Source organism: Macaca fascicularis, chromosome 1, assembly GCF_037993035.2.
Source record: "Macaca fascicularis isolate 582-1 chromosome 1, T2T-MFA8v1.1".
NCBI classification, from domain to species: Eukaryota; Metazoa; Chordata; class Mammalia; order Primates; family Cercopithecidae; genus Macaca; species Macaca fascicularis.
In genome coordinates, this window is record NC_088375.1 from 202,368,801 (window position 1) to 202,391,232 (window position 22,432).

Sequence of the window (22,432 nt, forward strand, 5' to 3'; positions counted from 1 at the left end):
TGAAACCCCGTCTCTACTAAAAATACAAAAAATTAGCCGGTTGTGGTGGTGGGCGCCTGTAGTCCCAGCTACTCGGGAGACTGAGGCAGGAGAATGGTGTGAACCAGGGAGGTGGAACTTGCAGTGAGCCGAGATCACACCACTGTACTCCAGCCTGGGTGACAGAGCGAGACTCCGTCTCAAAAAATAAAAAACAAAAAAAAAAATCTAAAAAACTTTAATTGAGTCACCTGGAATTAGATACCAAGGAAAAAAAATCTTTTTTTTTTTTTTTTCCTGAGACAGTCTCATTCTGTCACCCAAGCTGGAGTGGTGCAGTGGCGCGATTTTGACTCACTACAATCTCTGCCTCCTGGACTCAAATGATCCTCCCACTTCAGCCTCTCGAATAGCCAAGATTACAGGTGTGCAACACCATACCCAGCTACTCTTTCATTTTTAGTAGAGATGGAGTTTCAGCATGTTGGCCAGCCTGGTCTCAAATTTCTGACCTCAGGTGATCTGCCCGACTTGGCCTCCCAAAGTGCTAGGAGTACAGACATGAGCCACTGCACCCAGCGAAAATATATCTTTTACTGAAGTATGATGTACTTATAGAAGAGTGCCCGTGTCATAAGTTAATATTCAGAAACTGAGTATACTTGTATAAGTAGTATAATAGCAGTTCTCAAAATGTAATCTTTGTATTCCTGGGTTTCCCTGTACCCTTCCAAAGGGGCTGTGATGTCAAAACTATTTTCATAATAATACTGAGATGTTACTGTTTTCACTGTGTTGATATTTGTACTGGTGGTACAAAATCAATGGCTGGTAAAACTGGCCCCATCCTGTAGTCCCAGCTACTCCAGAGGCTGAGGTGGGAGGATAACTTGAATCCAGGAGTTTGAGACTGGGCTCGGTCTTTTGGAGCTGTAATTGCACCACTGCACTCTATCCTGGGCTACAGAGCAAGGCTGGGCTCTATCTTTTGGAGCTATAATTGCCCCCACTGCACTCCATCCTGAGCTACATAGCAGGAACCTATCTGTGAAAAAAAAGCAAAAACAAAATCTCTTGGCCCCTTAGCACAAATAGAGACAGCAGCACCAAACTGCATGCTAGAAAGCCTCTGTCTACCAGGCTGGAGTATAGTGGCGCTGTCATGGCTTGCTGCAAACTTGAACTCCTAGCTGTTCTCCCACCTCAGCCTCCTGAGTAGCTGGGACTACTATCTATATGCCTGGCCACCACACCTAGCTAATTATGTTATTTTTTGTAGAGATGGGGTCTTGCCATGTTGCCTAGGCTGGTCTTGAAATCCTGGCCTTAAGCAATCCTCCTGCCTTGGCCTCCCAAAGTGCTGAGATTACAGGTGTGAGCCACTGCACCTAGCCGTAATGACATTCTTCAGTGAAAATGACTTTTTTTTTTTTTTTTTTTTTTTTTTTGAGATGAAGTCTCACTCTGTTGATAGGCTAGAGTGCAGTGGCGCCCTCTCGGCTCATTGCAACCTCCTGCTTCTGGGTGCAAGCAATTCTCCTGCCTCAGCCTCCTGTGTACCCGGGACTACAGGTATGTGCCACCATGCCCAGCTAATTTTTATATTTTTAGTAGAGACGGGGTTTCACCATGTTGGCCAGGATGGTCTCAACCTCTTGACCTTGTGGTCTGCCCGCCTCAGCCTCCCCAAGTGCTGGGATTATAGGCATGAGCCACCATGTCCAGTTGCTTCTTTTTTTTTTTTTTTTTTTTAAGTACATGTTAGTAAATTAAACACCTGGGTGAGGTGGCTCATGCCTATAATCCTAACACTTTGGGAGGCCTAAGCCAGAGGATTTCTTGAGCCTGGGAGTTCCAGATTAGTCTGGGGAACACAGTGAAACACATCTCTACAAAAAAAAAAAAAAAAAAAAAAAAAAACCGCTGGGTGTGGTGGCATGTGTGTGTAGTCCTGTAGTCCCACCTACTGGGGAAGCTGAGCCAGAAGGATTGCTCAAGCTCAGCAGTTCAAGGTTGCAGTGGGTTGTTATCATGCCACAATACTCCCGACCTGGGCGACAGAGTCCCTGACTCCAAATAAAAAAAAAAAAGGAAAAAGAAAAGAACATTCTTAGGCTGGGAGCAGTGGCTCACACCTATAATCCCAACACTTTGGGAGGCGAAGGTGGAAGGATCACTTGAAGCTAGGAGTTTGAGCAACGCGTGCAACCTAGTGAGACCCCCATCTTTTTAATAGAAAAAGAAAAAAAAAAGTAAAAAAAAATTAGCCAGGGCTGGGCATGTTGGCTCATGCCTGTAATTCCAACACTTTGGGAGGCTGAGGCGGGCGGATCATGAGGTCAGGAGTTCGAGACCAGCCTGGCCAACATAGTGAAACCCCGTCTCTACTGAAAATACAAAAATGAGTCAGGTGTGGTGGCGTATGCCTGCAGTCCCAGCTACTCGGGAGGCTGAGGCAGGAGAATTGCTTGAACCTGGGAGGCGGGGATTTTGGTGAGCTGAGATCACACCACTGCACTCCAGCCTGGGCAACAGAGTGAGACTCAGTCTCAAAAAAAAAAGCCAGGCATGGTGGTGCATGCCCTCAGTCCCAGCTACCTGAGGCAGGAGGGATTTCTTGAGCCCAGGAGGTCAAGGCTGCAGTGAGCCATGATTGTGCCACTGTACTCCACCTTGGTAGACAGTGAGAACCCGTCTCTTAAAAAAACAACAACAACAACAACAAACTAAAGGCCAAGTACAGTGGCTCACATCTGTAAACATTTTTTTTTTTTTTTTGTCGTCGTTGAAACAGATTCTCACAGTGTTGCCTAGGCTGGAGTGCAATGGCACCATCTTGGCTCACTGCAAGCTCTGCCTCCTGGCTTCAGGCCATTCTCCTGCCTCAGCCTACAGAGTAGCTGGGATTACAGGCACCTGCACCACGCCCAGCTAATTTTTTGCATTTTTAGTAGAGCCAGGTTTTCACCATTTTGGCCAGGATGATCTTGATCTCCAGATCTCGTGATCCGCCCGCCTTGGCCTCCCATAGTGCTGGGATTACAGGCGTAAGCCACCAAGCCCGGCCAAAGATATTCTTTTAAAAAAATTGTTTAGGCCGGGCGTGGTAGCTCATGCCTGTAATCCCAGCACTTTGGGAGGCCGAGGTGGGCGGATCACGAGGTCAGAAGATCGAGACCATCCTGGCTAACACAGTGAAACCCCGTCTCTACTAAAAATACAAAAAATTAGCCGAGGCCGGGTGCGGTGGCTCAAGCCTGTAATCCCAGCACTTTGGGAGGCAGAGACGGGCGGATCACGAGGTCAGGAGATCGAGACCATCCTGGCTAACCCGGTGAAACCCCGTCTCTACTAAAAAGTACAAAAAACCAGCCGGGCGAGGTGGCGGGCGCCTGTAGTCCCAGCTACTCGGGAGGCTGAGGCAGGAGAATGGCGTAAACCCGGGAGGCGGAGCTTGTAGTGAGCTGAGATCTGGCCACTGCACTCCAGCCTGGGCGACAGAGGGAGGCTCCGTCTCAAAAAAAAAAAAAAAATTAGCCGGGCGTGGTGGCGGGTGCCTTTAGTCCCAGCTACTCAGGAGGCTGAGGCAGGAGAATGGCATGAACCTGGGAGGCAGAGGTTGCAGTGAGCCGAAATCGCGCCACTGCACTCCAGCCTGGGCGACAGAGCAAGACTCCGTCTCAAAAATAAATAAATAAATAAAGAATATCTTTAATGAATCAGTAAGAACTGTTGATGTTATGAAATCTTAACTTTTAATATTCTGAATAGGTGCCTTTTTAATTGTTGACAAAATAGTGGAAATCTAAAATATTTGAAGAGATTTATTCTGAGCCAAATATAAGTGACCATGGCCCCTGACACAGCCCTCTGGAGGTCCTGAGAACATGTGCTCAGTGTGCCCAAGGTAGTCAGGGCCCAGCTTGGTTTTATACATTTCAGAGAGGCATGAGACATTAATCAGATATGTTTAAGAAATACATTGCTTTGGTCCAGAAACGTGGGACAACTCAAAGCCGAGGGGTGAGGGGGATGGACGGTTGGGGGAGCCTCCATGCTATAAGTGAATTTAAACATTTTCGGGTTGATAATGGGTTGAATTTGTCTAAAGACCTGGGATTGTGGCTCATGCCTGTAATAATACCAGCACTTTGGGAGGCTGAGGCTGGCGGATCATGAGGTCAGGAGATTGAGACCATCCTGGCCAACATGGTGAAACTCTGTCTCTGCTAAACTACAAAAAAATTAGCCAGGCATGGTGGCATGCGTCTGTAATCCCAGCAACTCAGGAGGCTGAAGCAGGGGAATCGCTTGAACCCAGGAGACGGAAGTTGCAGTGAAGCCGAGATTGTGCCATTGCTCTCCAGCCTGATGACAGAGTAAGACTCCGTCTCAAAAAAAAAAAAAAAAAAAAAGACCTAGAATTGATAGAAAGGTAATGTTCTGGTTAAGATAAAAGATTGTGGAGAACAAAGTTCTTTTGAAGTCTTATAGTGGCTGCCCTTAGAGACAATAGATGACAAATGTTTCCTATTCAGATATTCAGATGTTAGTTAATATCTTTAAGATTGGGAGGGTCTGCAAGAAAAAGATCTAGCTATGTTAATAGAGATTCTTTAAGGATGCAAATTCTCCCCCACAAAGAACAACTTTGCCGGGCCATTTCTTTCTTTCTTTCTTTCTTTTTTTGTTTTTTTTGAGACAGAGTCTCACCCTGTCGCCCAGGCTGGAGTGCAGTGACACCATCTCGGCTCACTGCAACCTCTGTATCCTGGGTTCAAGCAATTCTCCTACCTCAGCCTCCCGAGTAGCTGGGATTACAGGTGCCCGCCACTATGCCCAGCTAATTTTTGCATTTTTATTAAAGACGGAGTTTCACCATGTTGGCCAGGCTGGTCTTGAACTCCTGATCTCAGGTGTTCCGCCCGCCTTGGCCTCCCAAAGTGCTGGGATTACAGGTGTAAACCATCAAGCCCAGCCCTGGCCATTTCAAAATATGACAAAGAAACATGTTTTGGGGTAAAATATTTTGATTTTCTTCCTTCCTTCCTTGTCTTGTATCTTGTAATGTTATGCCTGAGTCAGGTTAGAAAGTAAGTCACTATATATAGGGTTAAATAAAACCCTTCTGATGAGAATTTATGATTTGTAGGGCATGACTCCCCAAACCCCTTAGATAGGAATTTGGGCAAGATAAAAAAAATCAGAGTTTAGTCCTCATAATATTCTGTGTAACAAAATTGGAAGTATGTATAAAGTATTTTTGTGGCATGCTAAGTGTTGATTACTCGTGGAAAAGAACTTCTGTAACTGGCCAGGCTCAGTGGCTAACACCTGTAATCCCAACACTTTGGGAGGCTGAGGCGGGCGGGTCACCTGAGGTTGGGAGTTCGAGGCCAGCCTGACCAATATGGAGAAACCCCATCTCTACTAAAAATACAAAATTAGCCCGGCATGGAGGCGCATCCCTGTAATCCCAGCTATTCAGTAGGCTGAGGCAGGAAAATTGCTTGAACCCAGGAGGCAGAGGTTTTGGTGAGCTGAGATCACTCCATTGCACTCCAGCCTGGGCAACAAGAGCAAAATCTGTCTCAAAAACAACTTGTGTAATTGAGTTGTGAGCTGAACTAGCTCCATTTTTCGTGGACCGCTTTCCTTGAAAGAATGAAAGACATGCTATTGTTATTCAGACTTGAGTATTTGGCTTGCTCTATCGCCCAGGCTGGAGGGCAGTGGCAGGATCTCGGCTTACTGCAAACTTGGCCTTCTAGGTTCAAGGGATTTTCCTGCCTTGGCCTCCTGATTAGCTGGGATTATAGGCCCCACCTCCACGCCCAGCTAATTTTTTTTTTTTTTTTTTTTTGTATTTTTGTAGAGACAGGGTTTCACCATGTTGGCCAGGCTGGTCTTGAACTCCTGACCTCAGGTGATCCGCCCACCTTGGCGTCCCAAAGTGCTGGGATTATAGGCGTGGGCCACCGCGCCCGGCGGGCAGATATTTTCTTGAAAGTGAACAGTGATCTGTCACGTTAAGGAAAATAGCTGACAATATTTGTTGGTAATGATAAAATTCAAGGTTTCAAGTCCAATTAGAATTTTCAGGCCTGGTGAGCTAAATCCCAGCACTTTGGGAGGCCAAGGGGTATCGGGAGAACCCGCTCCCGATGTTTAACATGGGTTCTTTTCTATTTCCTAAGTGTCTCGGCTGGGTTGAGAAATAAAGGGAAAGAGCGTAAGAGAGAGAAACTTAAAGCTGGGTGTCCAGGGGAGACATCACGTGTCGGCAGGATCCGTGATGTTCCCCGAGCAGGAAAACCAGCTAGTTTTTACTAGGATTTTCTTTTTTTTTTTTTTTTTGAGATGGAGTCTCGCTCTGTCACCCAGGCTGGAGTGCAGTGGCCAGATCTCAGCTCACTGCAAGCTCCGCCTCCCGGGTTCCCGCCATTCTCCTGCCTCAGCCTCCCGAGTAGCTGGGACCACAGGCGCCGCCACCTCGCCCGGCTAATTTTTTGTGTTTTTAGTAGAGACGGGGTTTCGCCGTGTTAGCCAGGATGGTCTCGATCTCCTGACCTCGTGATCCACCCGTCTCGGCCTCCCAAAGTGCTGGGATTACAAGCTTGAGCCACCGCGCCCGGCCTTTACTAGGATTTTCAAAAGGGGAGGGAGTGCATGAATCGGGTGTGGGTCACAGAGATCAGGGCGAGATCACAGCATCACAGGACCACCGGATGAGGTGAAATTAAAATTGCTAATGAAGTTTCGGGCACGCATTGTCATTGATAACGTCTTATCAGGAAACAGAGTTTGAGAGCAGATAACCTGTCTGACCACAATTTATTAGGTGAGAATTTTCTCATCCTGATAAGCCTGGGAGCACTATCGGAGACCGGGGCTTATTTCATCCCTTCGGCTTTGACCATAAAAAACGGGACGCCTTAAAAAGGGGCCGTCTATAGGCCTACCTTTGGGGCGCATTCTCTTTCTCAGGGATGTTCCTTGCTGAGAAAAAGAATTCAGCGATATTTCTCCTATTTGCTTATGAAAGAGGAGGAATATAGCTGTGTTCCTTCCGACTCACCAGCGGCCAGTTCAAAGTTACCTCTCTTGTTCCCTGAACATTATTGTTACCCTGTTCTTTTTTTAAGATGTCCAGATTTCATATTGTTGAAACACACATGCTCTACAAACAATTTGTCCAATTGATACAATCACAGGGTCCTGAGGCGACATTCATCCTCCTCAGTTTACAAAGAAGATGACAGGATTAAGAGAGTAAAGACAGACATAGGAAATCACAAGGGTGTTCATTGGGGAAGTGATAAGTGTCCATGAAATCTTCACAATTTATGTTCAGAGATTACAGTAAAGACAGGTGTAAGAAACTATAAAAGTATTAATTTGGGGAACTAATAAATGTCCATGAAATCTTCACAATTTATGTTCATCTGCCGCGGCTTCAGTTGGTCCCTCTATTCGGGGTCCCTGACTTCCCGCAACAAAGGGGGACAGATGGCTTGAGCCCATAAGTTCGAGACCAGCCTGGGCAATGTGGCAGAACCCTGTCTCTTACAAAACATTAATCAGGTGTGGTGGTGCGTGTCTGTAGTGCTTGCTACTTGGGAGACTTGAGGCGGAAGTATTACTTGGGCCTGGGAGGTCAAGGCTGCAGTGAGCTATGATTGTACCACTGCACTTCAACCTGGATGACAGAGTGAGACTCTATCTCAAAAAAGAAAACAAAAAGATTCATTCTAAGTGCATAATAGATCAATGGATTTTAATTTCACGGTATGGTAAGTTCATTGTTATGGTTATGGATTCCACATTTCAACTAATGTTGAAAAAACTACCATGTTTTGGCTGGGCGCTGTGGCTCATGTCTGTAATCCCAGCACTTTGGGAGGCCAAGAGGGGTGGATTGCCTGAGGTCAGGAGTTTGAGACCAGTCTGGCCAATGTGGTGAAACCCCGTCTCTACTAAAAATACAAAAAAAAAATTAGCCAGGCGTGGTGGCACGCGCCTGTAATCCCAGCTACTCGGGAGGCTGAGGCAGGGGAATTGCTTGAACCAGGGAGGTGGAGGTTGCAGTGAGCCAAGATTGCGCCACTGCACTCCAGCCTGGGCGACAGAACAAGACTCCGTCTCAAAAAAAAAAAAAAAAAAAAACACAAAACTACCATGTTTTGAGTTTTGGTATAATATAAAAAGAGACTATCCATAATTTTTTTTAAAGGCTAGTTAAGTAAAGCAGTGGGAGTGGAGAAGGAACAAAGAAATCTATAACTGGTTATAATGAATTAATTGTAAACATCACTGCACTTGGACCAGCCTATCCACAATTATTTGAAGAAGATATTACAATGCTCCTCTATTTTCCTTCTGCATATTTGTGAGGTTGGATTTTATTTATGCACTCCGACTAAATGAATATATTGCAAGACATTTAAAATATTTGAAAAAATGCAAAACAGTGCCAGTCTTCGCTAATTTTTTTATTAATAACTTTTATTTTTTTTTAGAGATGGGACCTTACTCTGTTGCCCACACTGGAGTGCAGCTCACTGTACTCTTAGCTCACTGCAGCCCAAGCTCCTCGGGTCAGGCAGCCCTCCCCATCTCAGCCTTCCAAGTAGCTGGGACTACAGGCATGCACTACGACACCTGGTTTTTTAAAAACTTTTTAAGAGATGGAGTCACACTATGTTGTCCAGGCTAGTCTTGAATGCCTGACCTCCATCTGTCCTCCTGCCTTAGCTTCTTCAGTTGCTGGGGTTACAGGCATGAGCCACCATGACCAGCTAAATTTTTTTAACCATGTAGTTACTTTTCATAAAAATATGCAAGGCCAGGATGGTGGTAAGCACTTGAGCCCAGGAGTACTACGATATATTGTACTATGGTTGTGCCTATGACTAGCCATAGGGAAGCTCCATCTTTTTTTTTTTTTTTTTTTTTTTTTGAGATGGAGTCTTTCTCTGTTGCCCAGACTGGAGTGCAGTGGCATGATCTTGGCTTACTGCAACCTCTACCTCCCAGGTTCAAGCAACTTTTCTGCCTCAGCCTTCCAAGTAGCTGGGACTACAGGCACACACTACCACGCCGGGCTAATTTTTGTATTTGTAGTAGAGACGGAGTTTCACCATGTTGGCCAGGATGGTCTCGAATTCCTGACCTCAAGTGATCCATCCACCTCAGCCTCCCAAAGTACTGGGATTACAGGCATAAGCCAATGCGCCTGGCCAGGAAACTCCATCTTTAAGATAAATAAATAAAATCAAAAAAATAAAAATGCTCAAATTATGTTCAATAAAATGGGATTATTATCATTATTATTGTTATTTAGATGGAGTCTCACTCTGTCACCCAGGCTGGAGAGCAGTAGTGCGATCTCAACTCACTGCAACCTTTGCCACCTGGATTCAAGCGATTCTCATGCTTCAGCCTCCCAAGTAGCTGGGAGGGATTACAGCATTGTGCCACCATCCCCAGCTAATTTTTTGTATTTTTAGTAGAGATAGGGTTTCACCGTGTTGGCCAGGCTGTTCTCTAACTCCTAATTTCAGGTGAACCACCCACCTCGGCCTCCCAAAGTGCTGAGATTACAGTCGTGAGCCATCACACCCAGCCTATTGTTATTTTTAAATGAATTAATACATATTTTAAAATATTTTCACTTCAAATTTGCAGTGTGGTTAATAACCGATATAACACATATTAACAAAAGCTCTTTGGGGTCTTCAATAATTTTTAAGAGAATAAAGAATTCTGGGCTGGGTGTGGTGGCTCACGCCTGTAATCCCAGCATTTGGGAGGCTGAGGTGGGCGGATCACAAGGTCAAGAGATCGAGACCAGCCTGGCCAACATGGTGAAACCCCATCTCTACTGAAAATACAAAAATTAGCTGGGTGTGGTGGTGCACGCCTGTAGTCCCAGCTACTTGGGAGGCTAAGGCAGGAGAATCACTTGAACCTGGGAGGTGGAAGTTGCAGCGAGAATCTGTCTCAAAAAAAAAAAATAGGATTCTGGAGACTCCAGAATTTGAGAACCACTGCCCTATAGCATTGTATCACTGTCTTTTAAATTGATTTTTTTTTAATTGAAATATAATTTAGTCTGGGTGAGGTGGCTCAGGCCTGTAATCCCAGCACTTTGGGAAGCCGAGGTGGGTGGTTCACTTGAGATTAGGAGTTTTACCTGCCTGGCCAACATGGCAAAATCCCGTTTATACTTAAAAAATACAAAAAATTAGCCAGGCATAGTGGTGGATTCCTGTAATCCCAGATACTCAGGAGGTTGAGGTGGGAGAATCACTTGAACCTGGGAGGCAGAGGTTGCAGTGAGCCAAGATCACTCCACTGCACTCCAGCCTGGGCTACAGAGCGAGACTCTGTCTCCAAAAAAAAAAAAAAATATATATATATATATTATATATATGTGTATATATATATATATATGTATATATATATACACACACACACGTTGTAACCGACACTCCATCCAATCTATAGAACATGTCCATCACCAGAGAAAGTTCCCTTTTGCTGTTTTCCAGTCAATCCTCCACTCCCTTTTCTTGAGAAAAACACTTGTGTTTTCTATCACCATAGCTTAATTTTGCCCATTTTAGTTTTCATATAGATAGAACCACATAGTTTAGATTCCTTTTTTTTTTTTTTTTTTTTTGAGGCGGAGTCTTGCTCTGTCACCCATGCTGGAGTGCGGTGGCGCAATCTCGGCTCACTGCAACCTCCGCCTCCCAGGTTCAAGCAGTTCTCCTTCCTCAGCTTCCTGAGTAGTTGGGACTACAGGTGTGCGCCACCACGCCCAGCTATTTTTATTTTTATTTTTATTTTGTATTATTAGTAAAGATGAGGTCTCACCATGTTGACTAGGCTGGTCTTGAACCCCTGACCTCGTGATGCACCCGCCTCGGCCTCCCCAAGTGCTGGGATTACAGGCGTGAGCCACCGCGCCCGGCCAGATTCTTTTATGTCTGGCTTCTTCACTCATGTCGAAGGTAAATACAACTGGACATTACTCAGAGCAGTGAAAACAGGTTTTATTTAATAACTACTGAGGGAAAAGAGCTGAGCTCCATTCTGATTTGTGTGGGGATGACCCCACATTTTAAAGGGAGAGGAGAGAGGGGAGCTTAATAGAGTCAGAGCAGTGAAAAAGTACAAAGAGTTAATCAATGTAAATGTGATTAGTCTAGCTGTGTCTGATAGCTGACAGTTATGGATATTAGGATTCTTTCCTCCCACAGAGGCTGGGAGACAAAGGCCCCATCCTTCCCATTGATTACATTTCAAAGGAATGGCCCTTGGGTTTTTGAGGAAGACATTTATAAGTAGTTAAGAGGCCGGGCGCGGTGGCTCAAGCCTGTAATCCCAGCACTTTGGGAGGCCGAGGCGGGCGGATCACGAGGTCAGGAGACCGAGACCATCCTGGCTAACACGGTGAAACCCCGTCTCTACTAAAAAAATACAAAAAGAAATTAGCCGGGCGTGGTGGCGGGCGCCTGTAGTCCCAGCTACTCCGGAGGCTGAGGCAGGAGAATGGCGTGAACCCGGGAGGCGGAGCTTGCAGTGAGCCGAGATCGCGCCACTGCACTCCAGTCTGGGCGACAGAGCGAGACTCCGTCTCAAAAAAAAAAAAAAAAAAAAAAAGTTGTTAAGAGATACATATTCACATTTGTAAGCCCTTCTTAGTACCTGCTCTAAGGAAATTTAGGGGCCTACAGTGTTTGCTAGAACAAACATATTCTCCTGGCCATGATGCTCTTTCTCAGGCAGGCATTTTAATGAAGCACGGAGGGTTAGGTTCATCCTAGGGACCCGACCCTCTCCTTCCCCACTTTTTTTTTTTTTCGTTTTTTGAGTTTTGTTCTTGTTGCCCAGGCTGGAATGCAGTGGCACGATCTTGGCTCACTGCAACCTCTACCTCCCGGGTTCAAGCGATTCTCCTGCCTCAGCCTCCTGAGTAGATGGGTTTACAGGTGCGCGCCACCAAGCCCAGCTAATTTTTTGTGTTTTAGTAGAGATGAGGTTTCATCATGTTGGCCAGGATGGTCTCTATCTCCTGACCTTGTGATCCACTCGCCTCGGCCTCCCGAAGTGCTGGGATTACAGGCATGAGCCACTGCGCCTGGCCTCAGGTTTTTTCTTTTAAGTGTAACCGCCTAATGGGTTCACTTTGCCCGCTGCCAAGACAGAGCCGATTCATCAAGATGGGAGAATTGCAATGGAGAAAGAGTAATTTATGCAGAGCTGGTTGTGCATGAGACCGGAGTTTTATTACTCAAATCAGTCTCCCCGAGCTTTCGGGGATCAGTTTTTAAAGACAATTTGACGGGTAGGGGCTTGGGAAGTGGATGCTGCTAATTGGTCAGGTTGGAGATGGAATCACAGGGGATTGAAGTGAGTTTTTCTTGCTGTCTTCCTATGTGGGACGGCAAAACTGGTTGAGCCAGCTTTCCAGTTTGGGTGGTGTCAGCTGATCCATGGAGGGCAGGGTCTGCAAAATATCTCAAGTATTGATCTTAGGTTTTGCAATAGTGATGTTATCCACAGGAGCAATTTGGGGAGGTTCAGACTCTTGGAACTAGAGGCTACATGACCCTTAAACTCCAATTTCTAATCTTGTAGCTAATTTGTTAGTCCTTGAAAGGCATTCTGTTTGGTCCCCAGGCAAGAAGAGGGTCTTTTTGGGAAAGGGCTGTTATTGTTTCAGAGTCTAACCATGAACTGAATTCCTTCCCAAAGTTAGTTCGGCCCACCAGAAATGAACAAGGACAGCTTAAAGGTTAGAAGCAAGATGGAGTCAGTTAGGTCTGATTTCTTTCACTGTCATAATTTCCTCAGTTATAATTTTGCAAAGGCAGTTCCAAGTGAAGGAATCATATTAATGATCTCCAAGAATTCCTTCTAGCCATAATATTCTGTGATCCTAAGTGGGAAGAATTGATGAAAGCCATGATGTGGACTAGGCGCAGTGGCTCACGCCTGTGATCCCAGCACTTTAGGAGGCTGAGGTGGGTGGATCACCTGAAGTCAAGAGTTCAAGGGCAGCCTGGCCAACATGGTGAAACCTCACCTCTACTAAAAGTACAAAAATTACCCAGGTGTGGTGGCATACGCCTGTAATACCAGCTACTCAGGAGGCTGAGGCAGGAGAATTGTTTGAACCCTGAAGGCAGAGGCTGCAGTGAGCCAAGATCGTGCTACTGCACTCCAGCCTGGATGACAGAGTGAAACTCCATCTAAAAAAAAAAAAAAGATATGGCTTAAGAATAGACTCTAAAAATGTTGAGAGGAGATATCCAATGGGAGTGTACTATGGTACCGTTTGTTACTTTCTGGTTTTCCTGTGGGAATATCCGGAAAAAGCTTATATATTGTGGAGTTTATTTTCTTTTTTTTTTTTTTTTTTTTTTTTTTGAGACGGAGTCTCACGCTGTTGCCCAGGCTGGAGTGCAGTGGCGCGATCTCGGCTCACTGCAAGCTCCGCCTCCCGGGTTCCCGCCATTCTTCTGCCTCAGCCTCCTGAGTAGCTGGGACTATAGGCGCCCGCCACCGCGCCCGGCTAATTTTTTGTATTTTTAGTAGAGACAGGGTTTCACTGTGGTCTCGATCTCCTGACCTTGTGATCCGCCCGCCTCGGCCTCCCAAAGTGCTGGGATTACAGACTTGAGCCACCGCGCCCGGCCAATGTGTTTATTTTCTAAATTGATTTTACCTAGGATTAGGTTCACTGTAAAAGAAAAGGTGAGACAGAAACCCGGAATTTTATTTTATTTATTTATTTAATTTGAGATGGAGTCTTGCTCTGTTGCCCAGGCTAGAGTGCAGTGGCTCAATCTCAGCTCTCTGTCTCAAAAAAAAAAAAAAAAAAAAAAGATTCCAACAAAGCAAAGCAATTAACTTTGTTGAGTAAATAGATAGCAAAAGGTGTGGATGGACTGGCCTACGTTTTCTTGCTCTTTAAAGATGATATTCCTAATAATAACGGACTAGAGTTATTTTGTGTGTGTGATTTGAGAGTGAAGTTTAGTGTCTTATAAGTGTTTTTCCCTCTCTCCCTCAGATTTGGATCATACAGCGGATGTCCAGTGAGTATAGTGGGAGTTCATTCCTTTGAAACCATGTCAATAGGAAGACTGAATGTTTTAATCTTGGTATCCCTATCTTTAATTTTTCCCCTCTCATTTTGGTTCCTACACAATATGAAAATCGTGGTTTAAAAGCACCCAGTTTTGCAGGGTTCAGTGGCTCAGTGAGCCAAGATCACACCACTGCACTCCAGCCTGGGTGACAGAGAGAGACCCCATCTCAAAAAATAAAAATAAGGCTGGGCACAGTGGCTCACGCCTATAATCCCAGCACTTTGGGAGGCTGAGGCAGACGGATCATGAGGTCAGGAGTTCGAGACCAGCCTGACCAACATGGTAAAACCCCGTCTCTACTAAAAATACAAAAATTAGCCAGGCGTGGTGGTGTGCGCCTGTAATCCCAGCTACTTGTGAGGCTGAGGCAGGAGAATCGCTTGAACCGAGGAGGCGGGGGTTGCAGTCACCCAAGATCGTACCACTGCACTCCAGCTTGGGCGACAGAGTGAGACTCAGTCTAAAAAACATAAATAAATAATAAAAATAAAAGCACCCAGTTGCAGTGCCATTAAATTGATTGAGGCCTTAAAATTTGTATTTATCATACTGAATTTATTTTGACTTTGCTTGCTATCAAGTTTTCTTTCTCACGGTGGATTATATTACACCGAGCATGAATATGCTTCTTTAGGTTACACGCGTGGGGAGATACTCTGGAGGAAGCATTCGAGCAATGTGCAATGGCCATGTTTGGTTACATGACAGATACTGGGACAGTGGAGCCCCTCCAAACAGTAGAAGTAGAAACCCAAGGTAAATGATTTATTCACAAGGAAGAAATTGTTATACAGTATTGTATACAATTGTGCAGTATTTTACATAATATGAGTATTATTTTCACAAAAAGAACCAGAAAATTAATGATGAGTCTTTTCTTTCTCTTTCAACTGACCTAGACATTTATTGCACTTTTAAATTCAAGTATGTTTTTAGAGACCAGAATTATTAAACATACTATTATGGCTGTTTTGATCCTGTGTAGGAGATGACTTACAGTCTCTTCTGTTTCACTTTTTGGATGAATGGCTTTATAAGTTCAGTGCTGATGAATTCTTCATACCCCGGGTAAGCAAAGGTTTTTCTTTTTTATTGAGCAAATGGATTCTTAGTTCATATTTTAAAATAGAACAGATGATTTAAAATAGGACATGTGAAACAAAACAAATCCATACAAATAAGACGATACTAATTTGCAGAAATCATAATGACCACGGGTACTTCCTGGTTAACCTGCATTTGCCTATGTGTGAACATTTTGTATTTAGATCTCATGTATTTGTCACTAATCAGGATTGTGTGATAAAAAGGTACCTACAGTTTTCATGCACGTTTTTTTCTGTTTTTGTTTTTGATAGAGACAGGGTGTTGCTATGTCACGGAGGCTGGTCTTGAACTCCTAGCCTCCAGCAATCCTCCTGTCTCAATTTTGCAAAGTGGTGGGACTACAGGTGTGAGCATTGCATGCAGCCTCATCCACACTTTTTATATGTCCCAAGTTTGAGCTATATTTATGTCCATCCATTGTTCCTTTTGTTCATTTGAAATGTAGTAGCCCTGTCACATTGGCCTAAGTTAAACAATTGCAGCTTTTAGTTTTCCTTAACATGAAAAAAGGAAAAGCCAAATGGAGATTGCTTGCTGCTGTCATCCTTTAGAAGGGAACACATCTGCAATGTCATTGTTATTTAACAGAGATGGCACTCTCTGCTTTTATAATTCCTCCATTCTCTGCTTTACCAGCTTCACTGCTTATACTCACTCTATCAACTGATTCACTCACCCTACAGAGTTCAAGTGCCTACCAGTATTTTATTAGGCTCAGAGTGATTGAAATCCTATGTCCTCCTCCACCATATATCTATTTTCCCCCAGCGTTAAACAACAGCTTTTATTGAAGTGGCAGTGTACAGCAGCAGTGGAGGTACTGCCCCCTGCAGAGCAGGGCTACCCTATAGGCAGTGTGTCCAGAGTAGTCCTCTAACATATATCTTGCAGAGAAATTCTTTTGACTCATATTTTTGGATCTTACATCCTTCTAGAATGCCTCCCTTGAATATGTAAGAAAAAACTTATTTCCTTGAAATATATTTAATACTCAGCTTGGGCAACATGGCGAAACTCCCTCTCTGAAAACAAACAAACAAACAATAATAATCTGGTGGCACATGCCTGTGGTCCCATCTACTCCAGAAGCTGAGGTGGGAGGATTGCTTGAGCTTGGGAGGTGAAGGTTGCAGTGAGCCAAGATCATGCCAGGGCATTCCAGCCTGGGCAACAGAGCGAAACCTTGTCTCAAAAAAAACAAAAACTAAAAAACCCATATACATATATATCTCATTTGTTATCCTATTTAAGCTAATATTTTAATTTTCTTTGCTTCACAGAAGTTGTATGCTATTGTTTTCTAGAAAAGGTTGTAAAGGCCAGGCGTGGTGGCTCACGCCTGTAATCGCAGCACTTTGGGAAGCTGAGGTGGGTGGATCACCTGAGGTCAGGAGTTCAAGACCAGTCTGACCAATAAGGTGAAACCCCATCTCTACTAAAAATACAAAAAAAATGGATTGGCCGGGCGTGGTGGCAAGCACCTGTAGTCCCAGCTACTTGGCGGGCTGAGACAGGAGAATTGCTTGAACCTGGGAGGCGGATGTTGTAGTGAGCCGAGATCATGCCACTGCACTCCAGCCTGGGCGACAGAGTAAGACTCCGTCTCAGAAAAAAAAAAAAAAAAAAAGAGTTGTACAGGTTTTTAGTAGATGGTCCAAAAAAACAAAACAAAACAAAAAGATTTTTAGTAGATGGTCTATTATGAGCTTTTTTAATTAAAATTTTTTTTTCCTCTCTAGGAAGTGAAAGTACTTAGTATTGATCAAAGAAATTTCAAATTACGATCAATTGGGTAAGTTTTGAAAATCTTTTAAGTACCAAGTTAAAGTTATATTCTTCATTGAATTCAATGGGCAAGGAAACAGAGGGCCACTTGCAGATTGAGTTTTGTGGGATGCCTAAGGACTTGGAAGGACCAGAAACTTATCAAAATAAAGTTGATTTTAATTGTTAAATCTGATTCCCAATTTGTTGATTTTTAGGGAGAGAATACAAATAATTGCTAAATGGCACAGCATAAAGCCCAGCTTAGTGGATGGGAAACACTGACACATTTTTTTCTCATACATTCTCACTTTTAGACCTATTTAAATCAGTTCTTTCTACTAACAAATCGTACTTTTCTTTTCCTGCCAGAGTTTGCAAACAATTAGGTCACTTTGACTGGACTTGTCTCTCAGGTTTCTTTAGTCACTTAATTATATTTTTTAGGTTTTTAAATTTTTTTTTTTTAGATAACGTCTTGTTCTGTCACCCAGGCTGGAATACAGTGGTGCGGTCACGGCTCACTGCAGCTTCAGCCTCCTGGGCTCAAGGGATCCTCCCACCTCAGCCTCCTGAATAGCTGGGACCACCAAGTGCACCACTACGCCTGGCTGACTCTTTTGTTTTCTGAAGAGATGGGGTCTCCCCATGTTGCCCAGGCTGGTCTCAAACTCCTGGGCTCAGACTGTCCCCTGGCCTCAGCCTCCCAAAGTGCTGAGATAACAGGCATGAGCCACTGTTCCTGGCCCTCCTAGGTTACTTTTACATACAACTTTTAAATTTTATTTTCATTTATTTTTTATTTATTTGGTTTTTTTTGAGACAGAGTCTTGCTCTGTTGCTCAGGCTAGAGTGCAGTGGCGTGATCTCAGCTCACTGTAACCTCCACCTCCTGGGTTCAAGTGATTCTTCTGCCTCAGCTTCCCGAGTAGCTGAGATTATAGGCGCCTGCCACCATGCCCAGCTAATTTTTTGTATTTTTAGTATAGACAGTGTTTCACCATGTTGGCCAGACTGGTCTCAAACTCTTGACCTCAGGTGATCTGTCCACCTCGGCCCTCCCGAAGTGCTGAGATTACAGGCCTGAGCCACTGCGCCCGCCCTCATTTATTTTTTTAGAAATGGGTTCTCATTCACTATGTTGCCCAGGCGTCCTCCAACTCCTGGGCTCAAGTGATCCTCCTGTCTTGGCTTCCTGAGTAGCTGGGACAACAGGTGCACACTACCACACCTGGCTCAATTTAATTTATTGATTTATTTGAGACAGGGTCTTGCCCTGGCCCCCAGGCTGGAGTGCAGTAGTGTAATCATGGCTCACTGCAGCTTTGAACTCCTGGGCTCAAGTGATCTCCTTCCTTAGCCTCCCAAGTACCTGAAATTACAGGTGCGCACTACCGTGCCCAGCTAATTTGTTGTTGTTGTTGAGACAGAGTCTTGCTCTGTTGCCCAGGCTGGAGTGCGGTGCTGCAGTCTTGGCTCGATGCAACCTCTGCCTCCAGAGTTCAAGCGATTCTCCTGCCTTAGCCTCCTGAGTAGCTGGGATTACAGGCGCCTGCCACCATGCCTGGCTAATCTCAGCTAATTTTTTATTTTTTATAGAGATGGGGTCTTGCTGTGTTGCTAGGCTGGTCTCTAACTCCTGTGGCCCCATTTTATATTGAATTTCATTCACTTCTTTTTTGTAAAGTGAGATCTTTTATTATCTTCACCTCTGTGTTGTTGTTGTTGTTTAATGAGTAAAGAAACAGACTTGCTGGGGCCGGGCGCGGTGGCTCACGCCTGTAATCCCAGCACTTTGGGAGGCCGAGGCGGGCGGATCACAAGGTCAGGAGATCGAGACCACGGTGAAACCCCGTCTCTACTAAAAATACAAAAAATTAGCCGGGCGCGGTTGTGGGCGCCTGTAGTCCCAGCTACTCAGGAGGCTGAGGCAGGAGAATGGCGTGAACCCGGGAGGCGGAGCTTGCAGTGAGCCGAGATCGCGCCACTGCACTCCAGCCTGGGCGACAGAGCGAGACTCCGTCTCAAAAAAAAAAAAAAAAAAAAAGAAACAGACTTGCTGGGTGCGGTGGCTCACGCCTATAATACCAGCCCTTTGGGAGGCCAAGGCGGACGGATCACGAGGTCAAGAGATTGAGGCCATCCTAGTCAACATGGTGGAACCCCATCCCTACTAAAAATACAAAAATTAGCCAGGCGTGGTGGTGGGCACCTGTGACCTGAACTACTCAAGAGGCTGAGGCAGGAGAATCGCTTGAACCCAGGAGGTGGAGGTTGCAGTGAGCCAAGATCGTGCCTCTGCACTCCAGCCTGGCAACAGAGCGAGACTCCGGCTCAAAAAAAAAAAAAAGAAACAAGCTTGTCCAAAAGTACTAGCTAATATGTGTTTGAACAGAATTTTAAAACTTTGCTCTTTCTACTACACCACGTTGTGATCTTCAGTCACATTAGTGTCAAAGGCAGAGAGGAGACTGATCCCAAGTTCTAAATTACTTTTCTAGGGCCTTCTATATACAGATCATGGATACTTTTAGAAAAGTTGTAAAGTGCAAACCAAGTTTGGAGCGTATTATAGAGTCTAGTATTTTGCCTTTGGTACTCAGACTTGCTTTCTGCAATGGGAGGTATTATTTAATTAGTTTTTTTTTTTCTTTTTTGTTTCGTTTTTGTTGTTTTTGTTTTGAGAGAGGGTTTTGCTTTGTCTCTCAGCCTGGAGTGCAGTGGCATGATCATGGCTCACTACAACCGTGACCTTTTGGGCTCAAGCAGCCCTCCTACTTCAACCTCCCATGTAGCTAGGACTACAGATATATGCCACCATGCCTGGCTAATTATTATTATTATTTTTTAAACATTTTTTGTAGAGACAGGGTCTCACTACATTTCCCAGGCTGGTCTCTAACTCCTGAGCTCAAGCTATCTTCCTACCTCAGTCTCCCAAAGTGCCGAAATTACAGGTGTGAGCCACTGCACCCAGCCTACTTTAGTTTCATAACTCTGAGGATAGTAAAAATTTTGAATATGTTACTACTCTGTTTTGAAACAATATTTATTAAACAATGTTTATTGAGATTCCACCATAGGTACACTATATTGGGGCACATTTATTTTGAGATCAACTATCAACCTTTTTTAAAGTTTTTTTTTTTTTTTTTTTTGAGACAGAGTCTTGCTCTGTCGCCCAGGCTGGGGTGCAGTGGCCAGATCTCAGCTCACTGCAAGCTCCGCCTCCCGGGTTTAGACCATTCTCCTGCCTCAGCCTCCCGAGTAGCTGGGACTACAGGCGCCCGCCACCTCGCCCGGCTAGTTTTTTGTATTTTTTAGTAGAGACGGGGTTTCACCGTGTTAGCCAGGATGGTCTCGATCTCCTGACCTCGTGATCCGCCCGTCTCGGCCTCCCAAAGTGCTGGGATTACAGGCTTGAGCCACCGCGCCCGGCCAAAGTTTTTTAAATTAATTTTTTTGTTTGTTTTTTAGACAGTCTCACTCTGTTGCCCAGGCTGGGAGTACAATGGCATGATCTTGGTTCACTGAAATGTCCGCCTCCCAGATTGAAACCATTCTTGTGCCTCAGCCTCCCGAGTAGGTGGGGCCACAGGCACATACCACCATGCCTGCCTAATTTTTGTATTTTTAGTAGAGACGAGGTCTCACCATGTTGGCCAGGCTGGTTTTGAACTCCTGGATTCACCTACCTCTGCCTCTCAAAGTGCTGGGATTACAGGTGGGAGCCACCATAATTAAATTTTTTTTTTTTTTGAGACAGAGTCTCGCTCTGTTGCCCAGGCTGGAGTGCAGTGGCATGATCTCAGCTCACTGCAATCTCTGCCTCCTGGGTTCAAGCGATTCTCTTGCCTCAGCTTCCTGAGTAGTTCAGATTACAGGTGCCCACTACCATGCCTGGCTAATTTTTGTATTTTTAGTAGAGACGGAGTTTCACCATGTTGGCCAGGCTGGTCTTGAACTCCTGACCTCAGGTGATCTTCCCGCCTTCGCCACCTAAAGTACTGGGATTACAGGTATGAGCCACAGTGTATGACCTTCTTCGTTTTGCTCTGTTGCCTAGGCTGGAGTACAGTGGCGTGATCTCAGCTCACTGCAACCTCTGCCTCTTGGGTTGAAGCGATTACCTGCCTCAGCCTCCCAAGTAGCTGGGATTACAGACATGTGCCACCACACCTGGCTAATTTTGTATTTTTAGTAGAGACAGGGTTTCTCCATGTTGGTCAGGCTGGTCTCGATCTCCGGACCTCAGGTGATCCACCCACCTCAGTCTCCCAAAGTGCTGGGATTACAGGCGTGAGCCACCATGCCCAGCCTGTAATTAAAAATTTCTTTTGAGGCAGAGTGTTGCCCTGACACCCAGCCTAGAGTGCAGTGGTGCAATCACAGCTCACTGCAGCCTTGACTTCTGGGCTCAAGCAATCTTCCTGCCTCCTCCTCTTGAGTGGCTAGGACCACAGGCATGTGTCACCACACCCAACCAATTTTTTTTTTTTTTTTAATTTTATGTACAGATGAGGTCTCCCTATGTTGCTCAGGCTGTTCTCAAACTCCTGGGCTCAAGCGATCCTCCCTTTGGCCTCCCAAAGTGCCAGGATTATAGGTGTGAGCCACCACGCCCGGCCTTAACTATCAACCTTGAGAGCAAATAATGACCACTGCGCACACGTCCCTCAACAGCTGTATCTTCTGACACATCAAAGTGAAACAACAGCTCCCTGACCCCACCTGTCTCTTTTGGCTTTCTAGCATGTTAACCACATTTACAAGGCTTATATATAAAGAGAGAACAAATCTTAATCATGTTTTAATTTGTATTCTCAAGGTGGGGAGAAGAATTTTCATTGTCCAAGCACCCTCAGGTATGTTTTAAAATCCAGTCATTAAGAACATGAAAAATTTCCTTACTATAAAGTTCATGTATGTGACAGTCAACTTCAGTTAGTTCTAACTGGTGTAAAGTGATAAGTTTTTCTCAAAGTTCTCTGACCTGTCTGGATGTATTTTGTTAAAATACTGTGATTATACACACCTGATTTAGTGGATGAGTAGTCAGCATTGGGTTCTAGGGTCAGGTTTGTTCAGATTATTGTGGGATTTGAAATTCCCTTTGCCTTTTTGACCTTTGATTTCTTCTCCTATAATAAAGATGTTGGACTAGATGTTCTTTATTGTACCTTATACTTTCTGTGTGTCTCTAGATTCTGTATTTGCCGACCTGTATGGCGTCACTCTATGATAGGAAATCTATTGGAATAGGAGTTGGCAGGTTTTTTTTTCTGTAAAATGAACAGAAAATGAATGTTTTAAGATTTGTGGGCCAAGAATGACAGAAGAGCAGCTACTCAGTGCTTCTGTTGTAGAACCAAAGCAGCCATAGATAATACTTAAATGAATGAGTTCACTTGTATTCT

The 22,432-nt window shown here is 44.7% G+C and overlaps 1 protein-coding gene across 18 annotated transcripts in view; it reads left to right on the forward strand.

Annotated features, from left to right (window-relative positions):
- The window catches only part of ZBTB8OS (zinc finger and BTB domain containing 8 opposite strand), a 46,506-nt gene that overhangs the window by 5,020 nt on the left and 19,054 nt on the right, over window positions 1-22,432 (forward strand). For 9 of the 18 annotated variants that reach the window (XR_010582976.1, XR_010582977.2, XR_012423240.1 and 6 more), the window contains exons 2-6: window positions 14,066-14,090; window positions 14,779-14,900; window positions 15,130-15,212; window positions 16,991-17,043; window positions 21,844-21,880. Coding sequence is in view for 10 of the 18 variants with exons in the window: in XM_065534316.2 (XP_065390388.1) it covers window positions 14,066-14,090; window positions 14,779-14,900; window positions 15,130-15,212; window positions 16,991-17,043; window positions 21,844-21,880 (320 nt within the window). In the remaining 8 variants the exon portion in view is untranslated. The remainder of the gene's footprint in view (window positions 1-14,065; window positions 14,091-14,778; window positions 14,901-15,129; window positions 15,213-16,990; window positions 17,044-21,843; window positions 21,881-22,432) is intronic. The other 9 variants (XR_012423239.1, XR_006693163.3, XR_012423244.1 and 6 more) reach the window with 3 other exon arrangements.